This window comes from Stenella coeruleoalba, assembly GCF_951394435.1.
Source record: "Stenella coeruleoalba genome assembly, chromosome: 3".
NCBI lineage: Eukaryota > Metazoa > Chordata > Mammalia > Artiodactyla > Delphinidae > Stenella > Stenella coeruleoalba.
Genome location: NC_137148.1, coordinates 117,040,154 through 117,060,454, shown reverse-complemented (window position 1 = coordinate 117,060,454; position 20,301 = coordinate 117,040,154). Strand labels below are relative to the sequence as shown.

At 40.7% G+C, this 20,301-nt stretch overlaps 1 protein-coding gene and 1 pseudogene across 2 annotated transcripts; both read right to left on the bottom strand.

The window, feature by feature from the left end:
* Positions 1–3,713: 3,713 nt before the first annotated feature.
* On the bottom strand, positions 3,714–6,184 carry LOC307184886 (protocadherin alpha-2-like; the record flags this gene model as incomplete). The annotated part of the gene is given in 2 exon segments (XM_079918648.1): positions 3,714–3,758; positions 3,761–6,184. Coding segments are annotated over 2 exon segments (2,469 nt in total).
* Positions 6,185–13,999: 7,815 nt separating this feature from the next.
* Positions 14,000–16,628, bottom strand: LOC307184885 (protocadherin alpha-1-like; annotated as a pseudogene). Its single transcript has 2 exons — positions 15,409–16,628; positions 14,000–15,180 (listed from the first exon to the last, which is right to left on the bottom strand). The product of its transcript is annotated as a protocadherin alpha-1-like (transcript).
* Between the last annotated feature and the right edge of the window lie 3,673 nt (positions 16,629–20,301).

The window sequence follows — 20,301 nt, the reverse complement described above, 5'->3', positions numbered from 1 at the left end:
GAAATGCATACAGGTTAAGTAACTTAAAAGTAATATTAACTGGTGATGTTGAGTAGGATCTCAATATGATTCAAGACTCATGACATTAACCACTTGGCCACAAAGTCTACATTTTACAGAAAAATCGGGTCTTTGATATTTGTAACCATCAAAACAACAGACCTTGAAAATTTTACTTCTACATTACTATGGCAATCGTTAATTTATAAAATATGTTTCTTACTTTGTAGAATGTCTACGAACCACTCCTGTGTCCTTTATCCAACAACTGCATCTTTGTTAGCTGTCTCAACTGTTTACATAAAGATGCCACAAGTCAGTCTTTTACAGTGCAGTTATTCTGTAAATTTGGTTTTTGTTGCATGAAAACACTGTGTGTTTGGATATTTGTTATATTCACATCATACCAAGGAAAAGTATATTAGTTTTTTAAATTTACACATCACTTGTACATTTCAATTTACCTGTATATCTTAACATGTTCACAATATGAAATGATTCTGTTTTTAATAATCTCCACTCTGGATGAATTTCTGGATTCCAGTTTGTTAAAAAGTTGTTACTTGTAATAATTGGTGTTTAACCAATTATTAAAGAGAGAAAAGTAACTTTGGAATATGACTCACTCAATACATGTAAGACTAGGCAATGAAATATACTAAATGTCTCTGTAAAGTTAGTAAAAGGCATGCATTCTCTGAGCATTTGGAAGCTGAGCAAAGAAAATTCATGGGAAGAGGTTGAATTTAGAGAGGTAAGAGAATGCCCAGATTTTTGCTTATAGTCCTACTCTTTTTAAATGAAATCAAACGTGTGCTTTAAGGGAATTCCCTGGTGCTCCAGTGGTTAGGACTCCGTGCTTCCACTGCCAAGGGTGCAGCCAAAAACAAACAAACAAAAATTTGATTTAAATATTAGGAGAAAAGTTTTCATACCAGGTTTTCCATGTACTCATTGAATGCAAGACTGCATTGCAACTTACTCATATTTTATCATTCACATTTAGAATAGAATAAATTATCAATTAAATTTTAATGTATAAATAAGTGAATATTTTAAATTAACTTTCTCAAGAATATAAGTAAAGAGGTAAGTTACATTAATGATATTTGTTGATATCAAACAGATAATTTCTAATTGATTCTCTTGTACTAGTTCATGAAAAAGAAGTAAACATTTAATGGGTTTCCCTGGTGGACCAATGGTTAAGACTTCCAATGCAGGGGGTGTGGGTTTGATCCCTGGTCAGGGAGCTAAGATCCCACATGCCTCGGCACCAAAAAACCAAAAACATAAAAAACAGAAGCAATATTGTAACAAACTCAATAAAGACTTTAAAATGGTCCACATCAAGAAATCTTTTTTTAAAAAGTAAACATTTAAGAATTATTTTGGAAAAGAGTATATCTAGGAAATAATTAAGATATCAATATGCCAGTTAGTGCTTTGATGGATCTTGAAAGGTAGTAGCTAGTTTTAAAATGAGAGACAAAATTAAAAGTTTTAAATATCATGGACTTCATATTGAGATGGCTTTCACAACTTACTGTAATACTTCACATTTCATGACATTTAAGAGTATACTATCTGCAAATTGGAATGGCACAGGGAATTTATAACAGAGTAGATTCCATAATGATTATTATGAGATGAAGTTAATACTAAAGGAATTATATGAGTTTAAAGTTGTGCTAATGTGTGGTTAAGGTATCAGTGAATAATATCTACTCTCACTTAGACATCTCTTTTGGCAACTGAATCAAGAAAATGTAAATAAGGAATAAGAAATCAAGAATTTATACAGTGATGTATTGTGACTCCTGGAGTTATGGGCACACCTGGATATAATTTTAAATCTTACCATTTACCTAGAGTAGAAATGTAGTAGCCAGACTTCCAGTAGGACAGATTCCATCTGACCATTCACACTTTCTGTACACTAGTCTCAAGAAGGTGGTGAGTAGCTATAGTACTCTAGGTGGGATGACTCATCCCAAGAAAGAGCTTCAGCCATTTGTTTTTCTCTGTAAAGCCTCAGATGAACTTTTCTGATTCCCAGGAAATATATATTTACTGTATTTTGAGGCTTATCAACTCTAAGGCACTAATATATTTCCCACAGGAACAGATTATCCTTAAATAAAGTTCAGTATTTCCCCACCAAACTCCTCAATTCCTTTAATAGCAGATCCCAGATAGAAATTGATATTCTGGCCTATCTGTGAAATGGCTAAAGCTAAGATCACTTAGTGGAAGTTATTTCATGATTCATCAATTCATCATTTGGGAGGAAATAAACCAGCAAATAAGTAACGACAAAAGAGTAGTAGAAGACAGTAATTTCACCCCAAGACATCTTCCTTTTGTTGAAAAAAAAAGTGTTTTTAATTTCCCTTCCAAGTATAACATTTACTTATTTACTCATCAAGTTTAGTGTTTTAATTACCCAACATAGTAGTTACCAATGAAAATGTAGTCATTCAATGCCAGTCTTTGCCTTTTGGAAAAACTCCCAACATCATTAGGAATATAGTTGCTGCCAGGTGAAATTAAGTGAGCTCAGTCTTGGAAAATGTTATCACGGGCATAGTGTGTGGTACCAAAGGAAGGTGGTCAATCTCTGCACAGTGGGAGGTCTGCATACATTAGTCCAGTGATATACTTTAAGCGTGACTAAGCACCCCCACTAACATAAAGACTGGGTTAAAGTACTCTCCACTTGTATGAAGAAAAAGTCCCACCACCTGGCCACCCCACAATGTGACTTTAAAAACAAATTTTTTTTAATTAAACAAAATTGAGGGAGATATTTTTTCTCAATAAACTCTCTACTGTGCCTTAAAACTCTAAGGATTTTGCAAATGTGAAATCTTTTTACTACTGAAAGACATAACTAAGATTAGCAATGATTTCTAAGTGATGTCATGTGTTGTAATGAGTTATGATATATACTTTGGATGCTAGGCGTTAAAAATCTGTTCAGGCTGCTTTAAAATACATGAAAAGAAAAACTAACATATTAACTGTTGAATAAACAGATAAAGATAAATGAATTCTTTTTTTTTTCTTTTTTTTGCGGTACGCGGGTCTTTCACTGTTGTGGCCTCTCCCGTTGCGGAGCACAAGCTCCGGATGCGCAGGCTCAGCAGCCATGGCTCACGGGCCCAGCCGCTCCGTGGCATGTGGGATCTTCCCGGACCGGGGCACGAACCCGTGTCCCCTGCATCGGCAGGCGGACTCAACTACTGCGGCACCAGGGAAGCCCGATAAATGAATTCTTGATCAAAAGAATAATTTAGGAAATTCCCAACATATTCTGACAGAATGGATGGTGTAAATTGAAAATATGTATTCCATAATCATCCTCTTTAAATTTTTTCCAATTGTGATTTTTTAATTTGAGAAAAAATATTTACACGTAATGTTAAGTTTTCAAATTTTGCTGAAGTGTTTTCTCAATACTTTAATCCTATTTTTCATGGCAAGATTTAATTAAGGAAAATCCAAAATGTAAAAATAAGAAAAGCATTTAAATTCTTCTCAATGCAAGAAATTGATTTCTAATTCACACCATATATTGTACAAGATAATGATACAAAATGAAAGCAGAGCTATGAATCAAAATAATAGAATGTGTATGGCTGATTCATTTTGTTGTGCAGTGGAGGCTAACACAACGTTGTAAAACAACCGTACTCCAATAATAATTATTTTTAAAAATTAATAGAATCATAGAGAACAAAGAAAATAGAACAATTTCAGAGCCGACAGAAAAAAAAATTAAAAGACTCACCTTTCCGAACTGTTCTGATTCCGAGAGTTGTTGCCTTTCTTCTGCTGAGTCTGGACCTTGAGGTAAGCTGGGGCTGAAGGCCATGAGATCTGCCTTCGGCGGCCCCTCCCCAGAGCACACCCTCTGCCGCCTCTGCTGCGAGTAAGACCAGCTCCCCACCGCGCTGGAGCACACCAGCGTGGGCTTCCCGGGCCCGCACGCGCCCTCGCTGGACGGCGCCGAGCACCGCAGCGCCGTGTACAGCAGCAGCGTGAGCACAAACAGGCTGGACACCGCGCAGATGGCGATGATCAGGTACACGTTCACATCCACCAGAGCGGCCTCCGCGCCAGCGGCGCCCGTCGACGCCCGCGAAGAGGCCTTGGGCGCCTGACCGCTGTCCTCCAGCGACAGCAGCACGGTGGCCGTGGCCGTCAGCGCCGGCTCGCCGTGGTCCTTCACCAGCACCAGCAGGCGATGGCGCGGTGCGTCCGCCTCGTCCAGGGCGCGCGTCGTGCTGATCTCGCCTGTGTACAGCCCCACGCGGAACGGGCTGCGCGCGCCACCCGCCGCCGGCTGCAGCTCGTACAACAGCCACGCGTTGTAGCCCGAGTCCGCGTCCACCGCGCGCACCTTCGCCACCACGTGGCCCGCGCCCACCGACCGAGCCACCAGCTGGCTCAGCGCGCCCGCCCCGCCGCCCGGCCCGGGCAGCAACAGCGCGGGCGCGTTGTCGTTCTCGTCCAGCACGAACACCTGCAGCGTCACGTTGCTGCCCAGAGGCGGCACGCCCGCGTCGCGCGCGCTCACCTGGAACTGCAGCAGCTCCAGCTCCTCGTGGTCCAGCGGCTGCAGCGCGTACACCTTGCCGCTCTCCGCGTGCACCGACACGTAGCTCGACAGCGATCGCTCGCCCACCCTCCGCTCCACCAGCGAGTAGGACACCAGCGCATTCTCCTGCGCGTCCGCGTCCCGAGCCGACACCGTGAAGATGTGGCAGCCGGGCGGGTTGTTCTCCTTCACCAACACCGTGTACTCGGGCTGCGCGAACGCGGGCGCGTTGTCGTTCACGTCGGCCACCTCCACGGACACGCTGGCTGTGGCCGACAGGGAAGGCGAGCCCGCGTCCCGTGCTTTTACCACCACCTCATAGTTCGCCAGGTTCTCGCGATCCAGGGCGCTGTCCAGCACCAGCGAATAGTAATTCTTGAACGTGGACACCAGTTTGAAGAAGTCATGGGGGGTCAGGGTGCAGGTCACCTGCCCGTTGGCACCGGAGTCGCGGTCAGACACCGTGATGAGGGCGATGACTGTTCCCAGCGGAGCATCCTCTCGGATGGGAAGTGAGAGAGACGTGATTGAGACTTCTGGTGTGTTATCATTGATGTCCACAAGTTTTACTGAAATTTTACAGTGCCCAGACATTGGTGGAGTCCCGTTGTCATACGCAATGACTTGAATCTCATAAGATTTCACTTCTTCGTAATCTAATTGTCCCTTAGTTCTGATTTCCCCTGAGCTGGGATCTATTTTGAACTTGGTCTTTATATTGGGGGACACATCACTACTAAATGAATACACAATCTCGCTGTTTGATCCTTCATCTGCATCAGAAGAATTTAATTTAATCACCAAGGATCCCTCTGCGATGTTCTCTAACAATTGTACTTTGTAAACTGATTGGTCAAAAGTAGGTTCGTTGTCATTCACATCTAATACCTTAATAAGCAATTGAACGGTGCCTGTGAGCTCAGGTTTGCCCCTATCAGTAGCCACCAGTAACAAATTAATCTCAGCAGTTTCCTCTCTGTCCAGAGATTTCCTCAGCACAAGAGACAAAGACTGGCTTAGTTCATCATTTGTCTGTATATCTAGAAAGAAAAACTCACTGGAGCTGAGCTTGTAGGAGAGAAGAGCATTTACTCCGACATCTGCATCAAACGCCCCCTCTAGAGGAAACCGCGAGTCAAGCAGCCTCGATTCGTGAAACCGGATAGTCTTTACTGTCACTGGAAATACTGGCGGATTGTCATTAATATCCTTTATTTCCACCTCCACATGGAACACCTGCAGCGGCCGGTCCACGATCACCTCCAGGTGGATGCTGCACTCCACGCTCCGCCCGCACAGCTCCTCCCGGTCGATCCGAGAATTCACAAACAAAATGCCATTCTGCAGATTTACCTCCAGAAGGTCCCCGCGGCCTTTGGACGCCACCCGGAACAGGCGCGGCACCAGCTCCGCCAGCTCCAGCCCCAGGTCCTGGGCGATGCGGCCCACGAAGGTGCCGTGTTTGGCCTCCTCGGGGACGGAGTAGTGGACCTGGCTGCTCCTGGCCTCCCCTGCAGCGAGGAGCAGAAGCGAGAGCAGCAGACACCCGACCTCTCCGCCCCTACTCTTAGAAGACACCATCACCAATACTCAGCGAGTTGATCAAATTAGAATATCATATTTTGCAAAATTTTAAATATTGTCCTCTAGTCTCTGCTCAAGTCCTGCTGCTTCTCTTATTGTTCTGTCTCTCTGGAGTGACAAGAGGGCCCTGGGTATTTTTCTTCCTACAGAATACACTGTAGTAGACAGCGACATCATGTGGCCAAAATGTAGGCTCTACTATTTATTCTGTAGATTTAAAATTAAACAATTGTCTAGTCTAAGTTTATTGATAGCTTTCATTTAGGGAAAATATTTATTTTAAACTCTGAAATATATCATTCCCCCCTTTAATTGTGTTAAAAACATATAACAAAATTTACTATCTCATCCACTTTTAAGTATACAATTTAGTATGTTAAGTATATTCACATTGTTGTGAAACAGATCTTGAGAACTTTCATCTTGCAAACATGAACCTATATCTATACCCATTACAAAACAACTCCCCTTTCCCACCACACCACACCCCTCTAACCACCATTCTACTTTCTGGTTCTATGAATTTGACTACTCTAGGTACCTCACATAAGTGGAATCTTACAGTATTTGTCTGTAACTGGGTTATTTCACTTAGCATAATGTCCTCAAGGTTCATCCATGTTGTAGCATGTGATGGATTTCCTTACTTTTTAAGGCTGAATAATATTCTGATGCATGTATATACCACAGTTTGTTTATCCATTCATCCATCTGTCCATGGATATCAGGGTTGCTTCCACCTCTTAGCTATTGTGAATAGTGCTATTATGAGCATGGGTGTGAAAATATCTCTGAGACCCTGCTTTCAGTTCTTTTGAATATAACAGAATTTTTTCTCAGTTTCTTCACATAAAACACACAGGAATCAAAGGGTATTTATTTTATACTTTATAAATTGAAAATATATTTATATATTCCATTTTTAATTTGTTTTCTGAACTGTTCACAGATGTTTGTAAATTAACAATTCATTTGTTCCTCATTTGGATAATGTATTCTTAATTAAGAAAGTTCCCTTTTCTACATTTGGATTTTCATTCAAGAACAGTATAATTGACCTCTTTTTAGTGTTAATTATTTGAGAATATCTTATTTTAATAATTCTTAGCTGTCCCGTTCATACACAAAGAATATGAAAATATGATCAAGATAACATAGGAATAAAATAAAATTAATTGAGGGTGGGTCAGTGTTCAAAATGCATAAAAGTTATTTTCAGTTACTCTAAGGAGGTCACAAACTTTGTTTTCAGCAAAGAGGAAAACAAAATTAACTGCAAGATTTATAGTGTCCGTAAAAGAAAAGAAAAATCCCTGCTAAAGAAAAACGAGCTTTTCCTAGTACTGAAAACCAATGTTAATTTCTCCCTTTAGTCCAATATCTTAAGATACTTATTCACACCATCTATAAAGTATATACTTATATTAATCATACTCTAACAATGAAACCCAAGTAAACTGACTTAAGCAAAAAAGCAGAGCATCATTTATTGTCTTATGCATGGAAATAGTCAATTATTTACCAGTTTCAGGAAGAGCAAAAATGGCCAAAGTAATAGGCTACCTATTTTCAGGCCACATTTAGTGACTCTCAGCAAAAAAAAAATGCCCCTTTCCTAATATCCCCAGCAAAAATCCTAGAATATCACTTCCTTTGACCCAGTTTAGATGAGGTATCTTTCCTTTAGTCAATAGTTGCGATGGTTCTCACATTGGCCAGACATTGGTTGCTTATGCATCCTTGAAGCCAGGAGATGAAATCAGGCATGCCTAAATTATGTGGACTGAAAATGAGGAGGTTGGTTCTCATGAAGACCAGTGCAAGAACTCATGTACCCAATTTCTCCTGGAGCTTAAACTGCACATAGCTGCAGACTGGCCATTATATCATTACATAGTTGCAATGCAACTGCATATTAGTAACACCCCATAGTTTTTTTATAATCAGTGGCCACTCTGGCTACTGTTGACATATTAAGGAATTATGCCTAGAATCCAGATATTAGCTCTAGGAAACACGGCTCGCTTAAGGGAATTTTTGCAATCCTATAAAGTAATTTTGCTAGATTTTGAGAATGACATATCTGAAGGTATGAGGCACATTCTGCTGTTATTCAGGGTTTCTGAGGACCTAGAATGTCTCTCTCCCTTCCCTCAGAGAGATAGAGTACCATTGCCAGAAATCCAAGCACATTTCCCCTCATGGGGAAAGAGACTGAGAAGCTATGCTCAACAAATACCACCAAGCTTGTATCTGTAGTGGTTAGAATAGTAGCCCCCAAAAGATATATCCACCCAGAACCTTAAAAATGTGTCTTTATCTGGAATAGAGATCTTTACAGATATAAATAAGGTAACCCTAACCCTAGCATTATCCTAGATTTGGGTGGGCCAAAAATCCAATGACAGGTGTCCTTATAAGAGACAGGAAAAGAGAAGATGCACAGAGACACATGAAAGAAGGAAATGTGAAGACTGAGGCAGAAATTGGAGGTATGCTGCCACAAGTCAAGGAATGCCAGGAGCCACCAGAAACTGGAAGAGGCAAGGAAGAAGTCTCCCCTAGAGTCTTCAGAAGGAACGTCACCCTGCCAACACCTTGTTGAACTTTTGGCCTCTAGAACTGTGAGAGAATAAATTTCTGTTGTTTCAAGCCCCCAAGTTTGTGGTAACTTGTTGCAGCAGCACTACAAACCAATATACTATCCATTGCTACAATTATATCCTTTGCCCTTATCAAAGCAAACTGTCAATTCCTTAAGATTTATGTGTCTGAGCATTTATTCTTGAAAAATCCTCATTCAGGTCTTTCACAAAACTACAACAAAGCCCCAGAAGGAAAAAAACAAGAAGGGGAAATGGATGCTAGGTAAGAAAAACAAAAAAAGAAGAGGTGCCAAAAACATTTTAAATTCCATTTATTATTTTTCTTCTCCTGCTTTTTATATAAAAATAAATCACTACACATTAATTTTTTCCATGGAATCCAAGTTACCTCATCTACTTAATGGTTAGATACCTTAGTGCAAGGGTGAATAATAATGTTCTCCTATCAGTTGTATTACCTGTTGTAATGCTCTCCTCTTAAAATGTATTCTATTCATATTAGCTTAATGGCAATGGAACCCAATGACCATGTTGCTGTATATTGACTATTTCCATTTTACCTCTAAAGTAAACACAATTTTATTTCTGACTTCTGCAAAGTCCTCTGTGGATTTGGAAGACTGCCTAGGACAGCTTTTCTCCACATGCTGGCTCAGCATCCCAGAATGCTTTGATCTTATGGCATCTCAACATCAACCTGTACTTCCATAAATGCTGCAACGGGAAAAGACAGCAGAAGACAGTCTTGCACTGGCAATTATCTACTTCTGCTTGGAAGTGATATACATCATGCACATTTCATTGATCAAAGAAAATCACAGCTCAAGGTAGCAGGGAAGTGAAATCCTCCAGTGTTCCCAGAAGGGGGAGAACAGAAATATTAATAGTGGCTACCAAAATAAACAACTATTTCTCATTCTCATCTATTTGTATGCCTGACTGACCACAAGTCTCAAAGGTACTTGAAGTGATACCTAACTTCTCTAATCACTTATTGTTATACTAGAAAATTGAATTACAGTTCTAATCTTAGAAAGGAAGTTTTCTGAAAAAGAAGGAACATATCAAGAAATAGTCTTCTCAGGTGTTCTTTCTTGTACTTTAGGCAATGTAAACGTAATATTCCCCTACAAATGAAATTACATTAGTATCATCATACCAAGGTAATTTGATAATAAAATTGCAATTTCTAAAATCATAGTCATGCAACTGAAATTCATTACTGAAATTGAATAATCAAAAGATAATAATATACGTTTTACTAATATTTTACTGAAAGCAATCATAGTTTTTGTTTACATTGGGATGTTTTTCAGAGCCTTCATAGAAAAATGAAAATAACATTGTTATTTTCAGTATTAACAGCATGATGATTTTGCCTAGTTTTTCAGATGGACAGCAAAGGTGTGAAGCTGCCAACTTTAATGGATAATTAATATTAACCAAAACTAATCCAATTGCATAACAATGATTATAATCTGGTAATAAGATCTCAGCAAATATAACTTCACCTTTTGAGGATTTGACAATTTTAAAGTCAATAAATTTCCTAAATGAATGACTAGTTTGAATTGTAAACTTACCATGAAATAAGTACCAAAAAATAAATTTTCCATAAATTTATATTAGTCCAATTTTTTATTACTACTAAATTGTTCAACGAATATATATTAATGATAGCAAAGAATGGTGGAAAAGTAGAAAAATATGGCAACTGGGTCGTCTTTATAAAGAAGAAAAGAGGAAGAAATACATTTCCTGGAAGAAATCTTGTAAAGGAAGACAAAACTATTGAAAGTTGGCACAAAGATTCTGAATGGCACAAGAATATTAACTACCAATGGGAAATCCATTCATATTTATATAAAAATAAATATTAAGTAACAACACCACTCCACAATCATCTTTTCCTCCATCCTAGAAGTACCTTTTCATTTAAAAAAATCACTTTTTTTTTTTTTTTTTTGCGGTACATGGGCCTCTCACTGTTGCGGCCTCTCCCATTGCAGAGCACAGGCTCCGGACACGCAGGCTCAGCGGCCATGGCCCACGGGCCTAGCCACTCCGCGGCATGTGGGATCTTCCCAGACCAGGGCATGAACCCGTGTCCCCTGCAACGGCAGGAGGGCTCTCAACCACTGCGCCACCAGGGAAACCCTAAAAAATCACTTTTCAAACTTTGTAACCTTAAACCCCCTTTTTTTGGTTTAGTAGTCATTAACTAAAATTTGAGATTCACCTCCAAGTTAATACCTTCAAATAACCCAGAAAATTTTAACCTTTACAACAATAATCATAATACAGAAAGAAATGTTTGTCTGTTCTTAGGTCCATAATGCATCATCTAAAAAATTTTTTTGACAGTGATCCCAGTGTAGCTGTGTGAAGGCATGCCTGAATCTCTTCAGGCCAAATTTAAAGGGCTATTGGTATTTATCAAGTGATGTCCAATTCCATTAGAAATCTTATTATTAACCTCTCAGTGAAGTACTGTTAGATAATTGATTTTTCAACCTATATAAATTCTTGAAGAAACAAGTTGTGCCATTCTAGCTTCAAATGTCAACCTCTAACTCAAGTTTTTTTGGCTTGATAAAAGAAATATATGTTTACGTTCTCCATACTGTTTATGATTTTTCAGTTTGGCCTTAAAATGTAGTTTCCTCTATCCCTCCTAATTTCTTGATCATTTTAGTTCCCCTTTCCAGAGAATTTTCCATCTAATTGATTATATTTTCATTAGTTGAGGCAATGAGAATTACATATAATTTTCTGAGCGCAAATCACATAAAGAGGGAAAGCCCACATCTGCTTTTTTCCAGAAAACTTGCTAATAACAGTCAGCATTATACAGTCTATTTTTTAAAAGTCATGAATAGAATGAGATCCTCCTATATAGATACCTTGTTTAGACAAAGAAAACTGAAAAGGCAATATTATACCAATGTAAGTATTTTCATAACACAATTGTTATTTTAAACAGGTTACAATGTGGTCCCCTTGAAGCCAAGGACCTCTCCTATCTTGTTTCACTCTTGCTAGGTCCCTAGTTTCTACAGCAGGACTTAGTTTGTAGTAGGCTCTCCATGTGTGCTTGTGTACTGATCCATCAGTAAATATATTCAGTGTCCCTAGAGAAACTTCTAAGCCTGGACATAGGGACATAGGTAATGTGAATTAGGGAACAGAAATTATTTTTGTGACTCCTTAATTTATCTTGCCCAGTTTTATAATCTTGCAAAGTTTATCTCATATTTAAAGGAGCTGGAAACTTTTCTTGGCAATGTGAAATCTAAAATTATTATTATTATTATTTGCTGATTTTTGCCAAAAGCCTGGGTATGATAATTAATATTTGAAAAGTTACAGAAACATACTCATTGCCTGTTTCTTGAAACAGTCTAAGCAACAGCACTATATCAATTCAAATATCTAGAAACTTAACTACTAAATTATACTAATTTCTTATAGAATGCTTTCACAAGGTGACTTTCAAGGGACTTTTTCTGCATGTTTATTTAAATGTTTGCAAACAAAAGTGTGTTCATTTAATACTTGTGTAGTTTCAGAATTAAACATAGGAAATAAAATTTAATATTATGCTCTTGACTTAATGACTAGCATATATAATAATATTTATAACAAATATGTTTCAGTTGGTTTTGCAAAACTGCTATCAAACATACTGTTAAGGGTATTGCTAAACCCTTACATAATGCCCAGTAATCAACTCTGAATTTACAGCAGGAAGAGAGGAGTTTTTTCTCTCTTGAAGAGTTGGTACAGAGAATTTCCTTTCATTCTTCTTTTTTATACTTCTGTACTTACTTCCAGGAAGGTGAGTATTAGGATTTGCACTCAGCCTATGATTGATAAATTGTTCCCACACTTCTCTTGATCTTTTACTTTGGCTTTTAAACAGACTTTTTTAAATTGCTCTTGTAAATATCTTCCATTGTAAGCTACCTTAAATATTTTATAAAAGGCAATGAAGTCCATTAGAACAAGCAAGTTCTGGATATCCTTGGGAAATCTGGAGAAAACTTAGTAAAAATACTGAACTTAGATTTTCTAAGCCTCAGTACTTTCATCCACAAAGTGAGACTAAAGTATGCACTTCACAAAGTTATTGGAAAGGTTGAGAGAAGTAAAAATAAAGTGTCTTAGGGCTTCCCTGGTGGTGCAGTGGTTAAGAATCCGCCTGCAAACGCAGGGGACATGGGTTCGAGCCCTAGTCCAGGAAGATACCACATGCCACGGAGCAACTAAACCCATTCGCCGCAACTACTGAGCCCACACTCTACAGTCCGTGAGCCACAACTACTGAGCCCACGTGCCACAACTACTGAAGCCCGCATGCCTACAGCCCGTGCTCTGCAACAAGAGAAGCCACCGCAATGAAAAGCCCGTGCACCACAACAAAGAGTAACCCCCGCTCGCCTCAACTAGAGAAAGCCCGCGTGCAGCAACGAAGACCCAACGCAACCAAAAATAAATAAATTAAATAAATAAATTTAAAAATAAATAAATAAAGTGTCTTAGAACATTTGTGAGTAAGTGGAAGGTGCTAAGTGTTTCCTAACCAGATCCTATACTAAAATACTCATTCCATGCTAAGGTTTCTAGAACCAGGAGAACTCAAAGTCGTTGGCATCAGGATACTGATCATAAAAGCAAAGAAAAAATAGTTGTATATTTTAACATAAAAATTAAAATGTCACCGTGCAAATATCTTTTAAATGACTTTTATTTAAAATGATTTTTTTAATTGCCCACTTTGAAACGTAAAACCTTAAGGGAAGGCAGATAGTTTCTGTAAATCTACCTATAAATTTTTGTCCAGGGCTTGACATTTCATTCCAAGCTACAAATAAACTTGAAAATGACAATGTATTTGACTACGTTAAGATTCTGTGTTAAATATGATCAAGACTGCTTAATATTTCAGTATTCTTTCAAAAGTATCCTACTATTTGATCCAAGGAATATGGCAATTTGTTCCTACATTAGTTTTTTTGTTGTTTGATTCCAAGTTCTATTCAAGATGCAGCTATAAGTAATAGAATAAATATCTACAATAAATGGTAAGATTTGTTGAGATTTTAGTGAACACTTGGAATATATTTTTTAAAGTGACATCTGAAAAGATGGTTAGATAAGTAAAAATTTAAAAAAAAAATCTAAAGCCAAAGCTTGGAAGTTGAACTTATATTACTGAATTTGTTTCTGGATGTTCATTTCTTCCCGACGTGCTCAGACCTGGACAAAGACCGGGGCTGAAGGCCATGAAGTTGGTCTTGGGCAGCCCCTCTCCAGAGCACACCCTCTGCCGCCTCTGCTGCGAGTAAGACCAGCTCCCCACCGTGCTGGATTACACTAGCATGGGCTTCCCGGGCCCGCACGCGCCCTGGCTGGGCGGCGCCGAGCACCGCAGCGCCGCGTACAGCAGCAGCGTGAGCACAAACAGGCTGGACACCGCGCAGATGGCGATGATCAGGTACACGTTCATATCCACTAGAGCGGCCTCCGCGCCAGCGGCGCCGGTGGACACCCGCGACGAGGCCTTGGGCCCCTGGCTGCTGTCCTCCAGCGACAGCAGCACGGTGGCCGTGGCCGTCAGCCCCGGGTCGCCGTGGCCCTTCACCAGCAACAGCAGGCGCTGGCGCGACACGTCCGCCTCGTTCAGGGCGCGCGTCGTAATGATCTCGCCCGTGTACAGCCCCACGCGGAACGGGCTGCGCGCGCCACCCGCCGCCGGCTGCAGCTCGTACGACAGCCACGCGTTGTAGCCCGAATCCGCGTCCACCGCGCGCACCTTCGCCACCACGTGGCCCGCGCCCACTGACCCCGCCACCAGCTGACTCAGCGCGCCCGCCCCGCCGCCCAGCCCGGGCAGCAGCACCGCGGGCGCGTTGTCTTTCTCGTCCAGCACGAACATCTGCAGCGTCACGTTGCTGCCCAGAGGCGGCACGCCCGCGTCACGCGCGCTCACCTGGAACTGCAGCAGCTCCAGCTCCTCGTGGTCCAGCGGCTGCAGCGCGTACACCTTGCCGCTCTCCGCGTGCACCGACACGTAGCTCGACAGCGCTCGCTCGCCCACCCTCCGCTCCACCAGCGAGTAGGACACCAGCGCGTTCTCCTGAGCGTCCGCGTCGCGCGCCGACACCGTGAAGATGTGGCAGCCGGGCGGGTTGTTCTCCTTCACCAACACCGTGTACTCAGGCTGCGCGAACACGGGCGCGTTGTCGTTCACGTCGGCCACTTCCACGGACACGCTGGCTGTGACCGACAGGGAAGGCGAGCCCTGTCCCTCGCGGTCACCACCACCTCATAGTTCGCCAGGTTCTCGCGATCCAGGGCGTTGTCCAGCACCAGCGAATAGTAATTCTTTTTTTTTTTTTTTTTTTTTTTGCGGTACGCGGGCCTCTCACTGTTGTGGCCTCTCCCGTTGCGGAGCACAGGCTCCGGACGCGCAGGCTCAGCGGCCATGACTCACGGGCCCAGCCACTCCGCGGCATGTTGGATCCTCCCGGATGGGGGCATGAACCCGTGTCCCCTGCAACGGCAGGCGGACTCTCAACCACTGCGCCACCAGGGAAGCCCCGAATTGTAATTCTTGAAGGTGGACACCAGCTTGAAGGGGACATGAGGCGTCAGGGTGCAGGTCACCTAGCCATTGACACCAGAGTCACGGTCAGACAAGGAGATGAAGGCGATGACGGTGCTGAGTGGAGACTCCTCTCTTAAGGCAAAGATGGATGTGACCGCCAGTTCCGGAGCATTATCATTTACATCCAGCACTTTCACTAAAACCTTGCAGTGATTTGATATTGGAGGACCTCCTTTATCAACTGTTTTTACCTGAATTTCGTAGGATTTCGTTTCTTCATAATCCAGTCAACCAATTAGCCTAATTTCCCCTAAGCTGGAATCAATTTTGAATTTTTGTTTTTCTTGTTTATGTTAAGAGAAACACCATTGCCAAAAGAAAGACAATTTCGCCATTTACACTTTTGTCAGCGTCAGAGGCATTTAATGTGGTCATTAATGTTCCAGTTGCTGGAACATTAGTCGTGTCTAATAAGTGTACTCTGTACACGGCCTGGGCAAACCATGGGGCGTTATCATTAACGTTGAGCACCATGATCGGCAGCTGAACTATACCTTCTAGTTCTGGTTTGCCCCCATCAGTGGCTGTCAATAATAAACGAAGTTCTGGTGTATCTTCTCTATCCACAGACTTCAATTCAGGCGAAAGTGACTTACTCAGTTCATCACTTGCCTGTACATCCAAAGAGAAATAATCACTGGAGCTGAGAGTGTATGTTAGAAAAGCGTTGGTACCAATGTCTGCATCAGCAGCGCCCTCTATCGGGAAACGTGAATCCAGCAGCCTAGATTCAGGAATAAATAGCCTTTGTTCTCTCACTCTAACTAAAGACCTGTGGATTATCATTAACGTCCTTCACCTCCACTTCCACATGCAACACCTGCAGCGGCCTGTCCACGAGCACCTCCAGGTGAATACTATATTTCGTGTTCTGTTCTCATAGCTCCTCCAGGTCAATCCAAGAATTCACAAACAAAATGCCGTTCTGCAGATTTACCTCCAGAAAGTCCTCGTGGCTTTTGGACGCCACCCAGAACAGGTATGGCACCAACTCGGCCAGCTCCAGCCCCAGGTCCTGAGCGGTGCGGCCCACGAAGGTGCCATGTTTGGCCTCTTCAGGGACCGAGTAGTTGATCTGGCCACTGCCAGCCCCCCAGGCTGTGAAGAGCAGAATCGAGAGCAGCAGGCACCGGCCTCCCTGGCCACCTCTCCTTGAAAACAGCATCACAAAAGCACTACTCCTTTCCGACCGTTCTCACTTTACTTTAAAATATTGCCTTTTTTCCCCCTTCATATTTGAAATAATTTATCTCCTTATCATTTTTGTCTTCTCTCCAGCAGTGACAAAATGGGGCTTCCTTCTTTAGTTTTTGGTAATCAGTATATGGAATCTTAAGTGACCCTAAATGCCAAAAGAATCCTGAAAGAGAAGAACAAAGTTGGAGAACTCACACTTCCTGATTTCAAAACTTGCTACAAAGCTACAGTAATCAAAACAGTGTGGTATTGTCATAAAGACAGACATATAGACCAATGGAATAGAACAGAGAGCCCAGAAATAAATCCTTACATATATGGTCAGACAATTTTCAACAGAAGCGCGAAGACTATTCAATGGGAGGAAAGACAGTCTTTTGAACAAATGGTGCTGGGAAAACAGGAAATCCACATTGCAAAAGAATGAAGTTATACCCTTACTTAACACTACATACAAACATTAACTCAAATAGATCCATGACCTAAATGTAAGACCTAAAACTGTAAAATTCTTAGAAGAAGATAGGGCAAAAGCTTCATGACATTGGGTTTGGTGATGATTCCTTGGATATGGTACAGGCAACAAAATTTTTAAAACAGACAAATTAGACTTCATAAAAGGTGAAAATTTTTTCCATCAAAAGACACTGTCAAGAACTTCCAGTTTCTAGTTCTGAATGTAAGGGGATTTGAAATCACCACTCCAACAAATAAAAAGCTGAGCAGACTGAAAAAAATCAACAACTCTTCTTGGCTGTGTAAGAGAGGGGAGGACACAGGGCAAACCACTACCCCCAAAATTAAAGAGACAGGGAAATACAGAAAGTCACAGATTACTTACTGGCACAGAGACCCAAGAGCAGAAGCCACTGTGGAAACCAGAGCTGGAGCAGGAATATCTGAACTGCAATAGACAAATTGCTGTAGGCTCAATGTAGATGGGGGGGAAGCAGTCATGAGGGCGGCTCAAAATATTTTGAAATTTACCTCCAGGAGCCTGACCAGATTCCCACAGTAAATATCAGAGAAAAATCCCCCTCATGCTTTTGGCAGTGGGAGGTGGAAATGAACCATTTTGAAATGTATTCTGTTCTTCTTAACAAGGCCTTCCCTCAGGGAAACTAATTAATGGAAGACTAATTGTTGGTTTATTATCAGAGCCAATTCCAGCAGGCTCTAGATTTCTGTGAGGGAGAAGAAAAATACCAAATTCCAGGGCATTCTAGCCATTCTGTCTGACATGGGGTGGAAGGGAATGAGAAACACTTGTGAAGTTCATAGTTCAGAAGTGTAATATCAGTAAAAGACTGAGACCTAACCATAGGACTATAGAATGCTTCCCCTCTTCCCACACCTCAATACCTCATTATTACTAGGCTTTTTATAGCAGTTCCTTCTGCCTGGTATATCATGTCCAGCTATCAACAAAAATTATGAGGCATAGCAAAAGGTGTGGGGGGAACTCCACAATTTGAAGAGCAGAGCAAATATCAGAACCAGACTTGACAGGGATTTTGGAATTATCAGACTGGTAATTTAAATCAGCTATGATTAATATGCTAATGGATCCAATGGATAAAGTAGATAGCATGTAAGAAAAGAAGAGATGGTCAATGTAAACAGAGATGGAAATCCTAAGAAAGAACCAAAAAGAGTGGGAGAGAGGGAGACGCAAGAGGGAAGAGATATGGGAACATATGTATATGTATAACTGATTCACTTTGTTATAAAGCAGAAACTAACACACCGTTGTAAAGCAATTATACTCCAATAAAGATGTTAAAAAAAACAAAGAGAAATATTAGACCCCATTTTTGAAAAAAAAAAACCCATTTAAAAGAAAATGTAACAGAAATGAAAGATGACTTTGATGGGTTCAGTAGTAGATTGGACATGGATGAGGAAAGAATCTCTGAGCTAGAGGATATATCAATAGATTCCTCAAAAACCAAAAAGCAAAGAGAACAAAAATTGAAAAAACAGAACAGAAAATCCAAGGACTGTGGGACAACTTTAAAAAAGGTATAGCATTAAAAAAAAGGGGGGGGGGTGGTGTATAACATACTCATAGTGGGAATACCAGAAGAAAGAAAGAAAGGAAAAGAAGAAATACTTGAAATAATAATGACCGAGAATTTCCTCCAAATTAATTTCAGACATCAAATCACAGATCCAGGAAGCTCAGATAACACCAAGCAGAATAAACACCAAAAAATCTGCACCTGGTATATCAGTTTCAAACTATAGAAAATCAAAGATTAAATAAAATCCTGTTATTTTACTACAGCTTTACGTTACCATCAGGGGAAACTGGGTGGAAGGTACACAGGATCTCTCTGTATTATTTCTTACAACTGAATTTGAATGTACAATTATCTCAAAATAAAAAGTTTAATTGTAAAAAAAATCCTGAAAGAAGCCAGAGGGAAAATACACTTTACCTATAGAGGAACAAAGATAAAAATTACATCTCACTTCTCCTCAAAACCCATAAGAACTTTCTCAACTTGATAATGAGAATCCATGACAAACATATAAATAACATTATACTTAATTGTGAAGGACTGAATGCCTTCAACCTCAGATTGGGAACAAGGCAAAGATATCTGGTCTCACTACTCTTATTTGTTTCAGCATAGTGAAGGAAGTTCTACTCTGTGCCATAAACCAAGACAAGGAAATAAGAGGCATATAGATGAGAAAGAAAGAAAACTGTCCCTATTTACAGGGGCAGTAAAAAACCTCCTAGAAAAAAACCTCCTAGAAAAGTGAATTCAGCAATGTCACAGAAAACAAGATAAACATACAAAAATGAATGTATTGGGCTTCCCTGGTGGCGCAGCGGTTGAGAGTCCGCCTGCCGATGCAGGGGACACGGGTTTGTGTCCCGGTCCCAGAAGATCCCACATGCCGCGGAGCGGCTGGGCCCGTGAGCCATGGCCGCTGAGCCTGCGTGTCCGGAGCGCGTGCTCTGCAACGGGAGAGGCCGCAACAGTGAGAGGCCCGTGTACCGCAAAAAAAAAAAAAAAAAAAAAAAGAATGTATTTCCATATACTAACAATGAAAATATACATACCAAAATTAAAATACAATACCATTTACATTAGCTCAAAAAAAGATACTTAGGTGTAAGTGTATTCTGAAAACTACAAAACACTAATGAAAGAAATTGAAGAATATCTAAAGTGGAGAGACCTACTGTGTTCATGAATTGGATAACTCGACACTTCATGGAGAGATGTCAATTTTCCCTGAATTAACATATAGATTTAACACAATTCCTACCAAAATCTCAACAAGATTTTCTATAGATATAGACAAGATTACATGGAATAACAAAGGAACTATAATACTTAAAGCAATTTTAAAAAACAATAAAAAAGTAGAAGGAATCAGTGTATCTTATTATTTATTATACAGCTACAGAAATCAAGACTGTGTTATTGGTAGATAAATAGACAGGTAGATCAAGGGAACAAAATAAATAATCCAAAAATAGACCCATGTTAATATGCTGAACTAACTGAATTTTGACAAAGTTGCAAAAGCAATTAAATACAGGAAAGATAGCTTTTCCAGCAAATAGTGTTAGAGCAATTGGACTTTGTTAGGAAAAACAAACAAACAAAAAAACCCTGCCT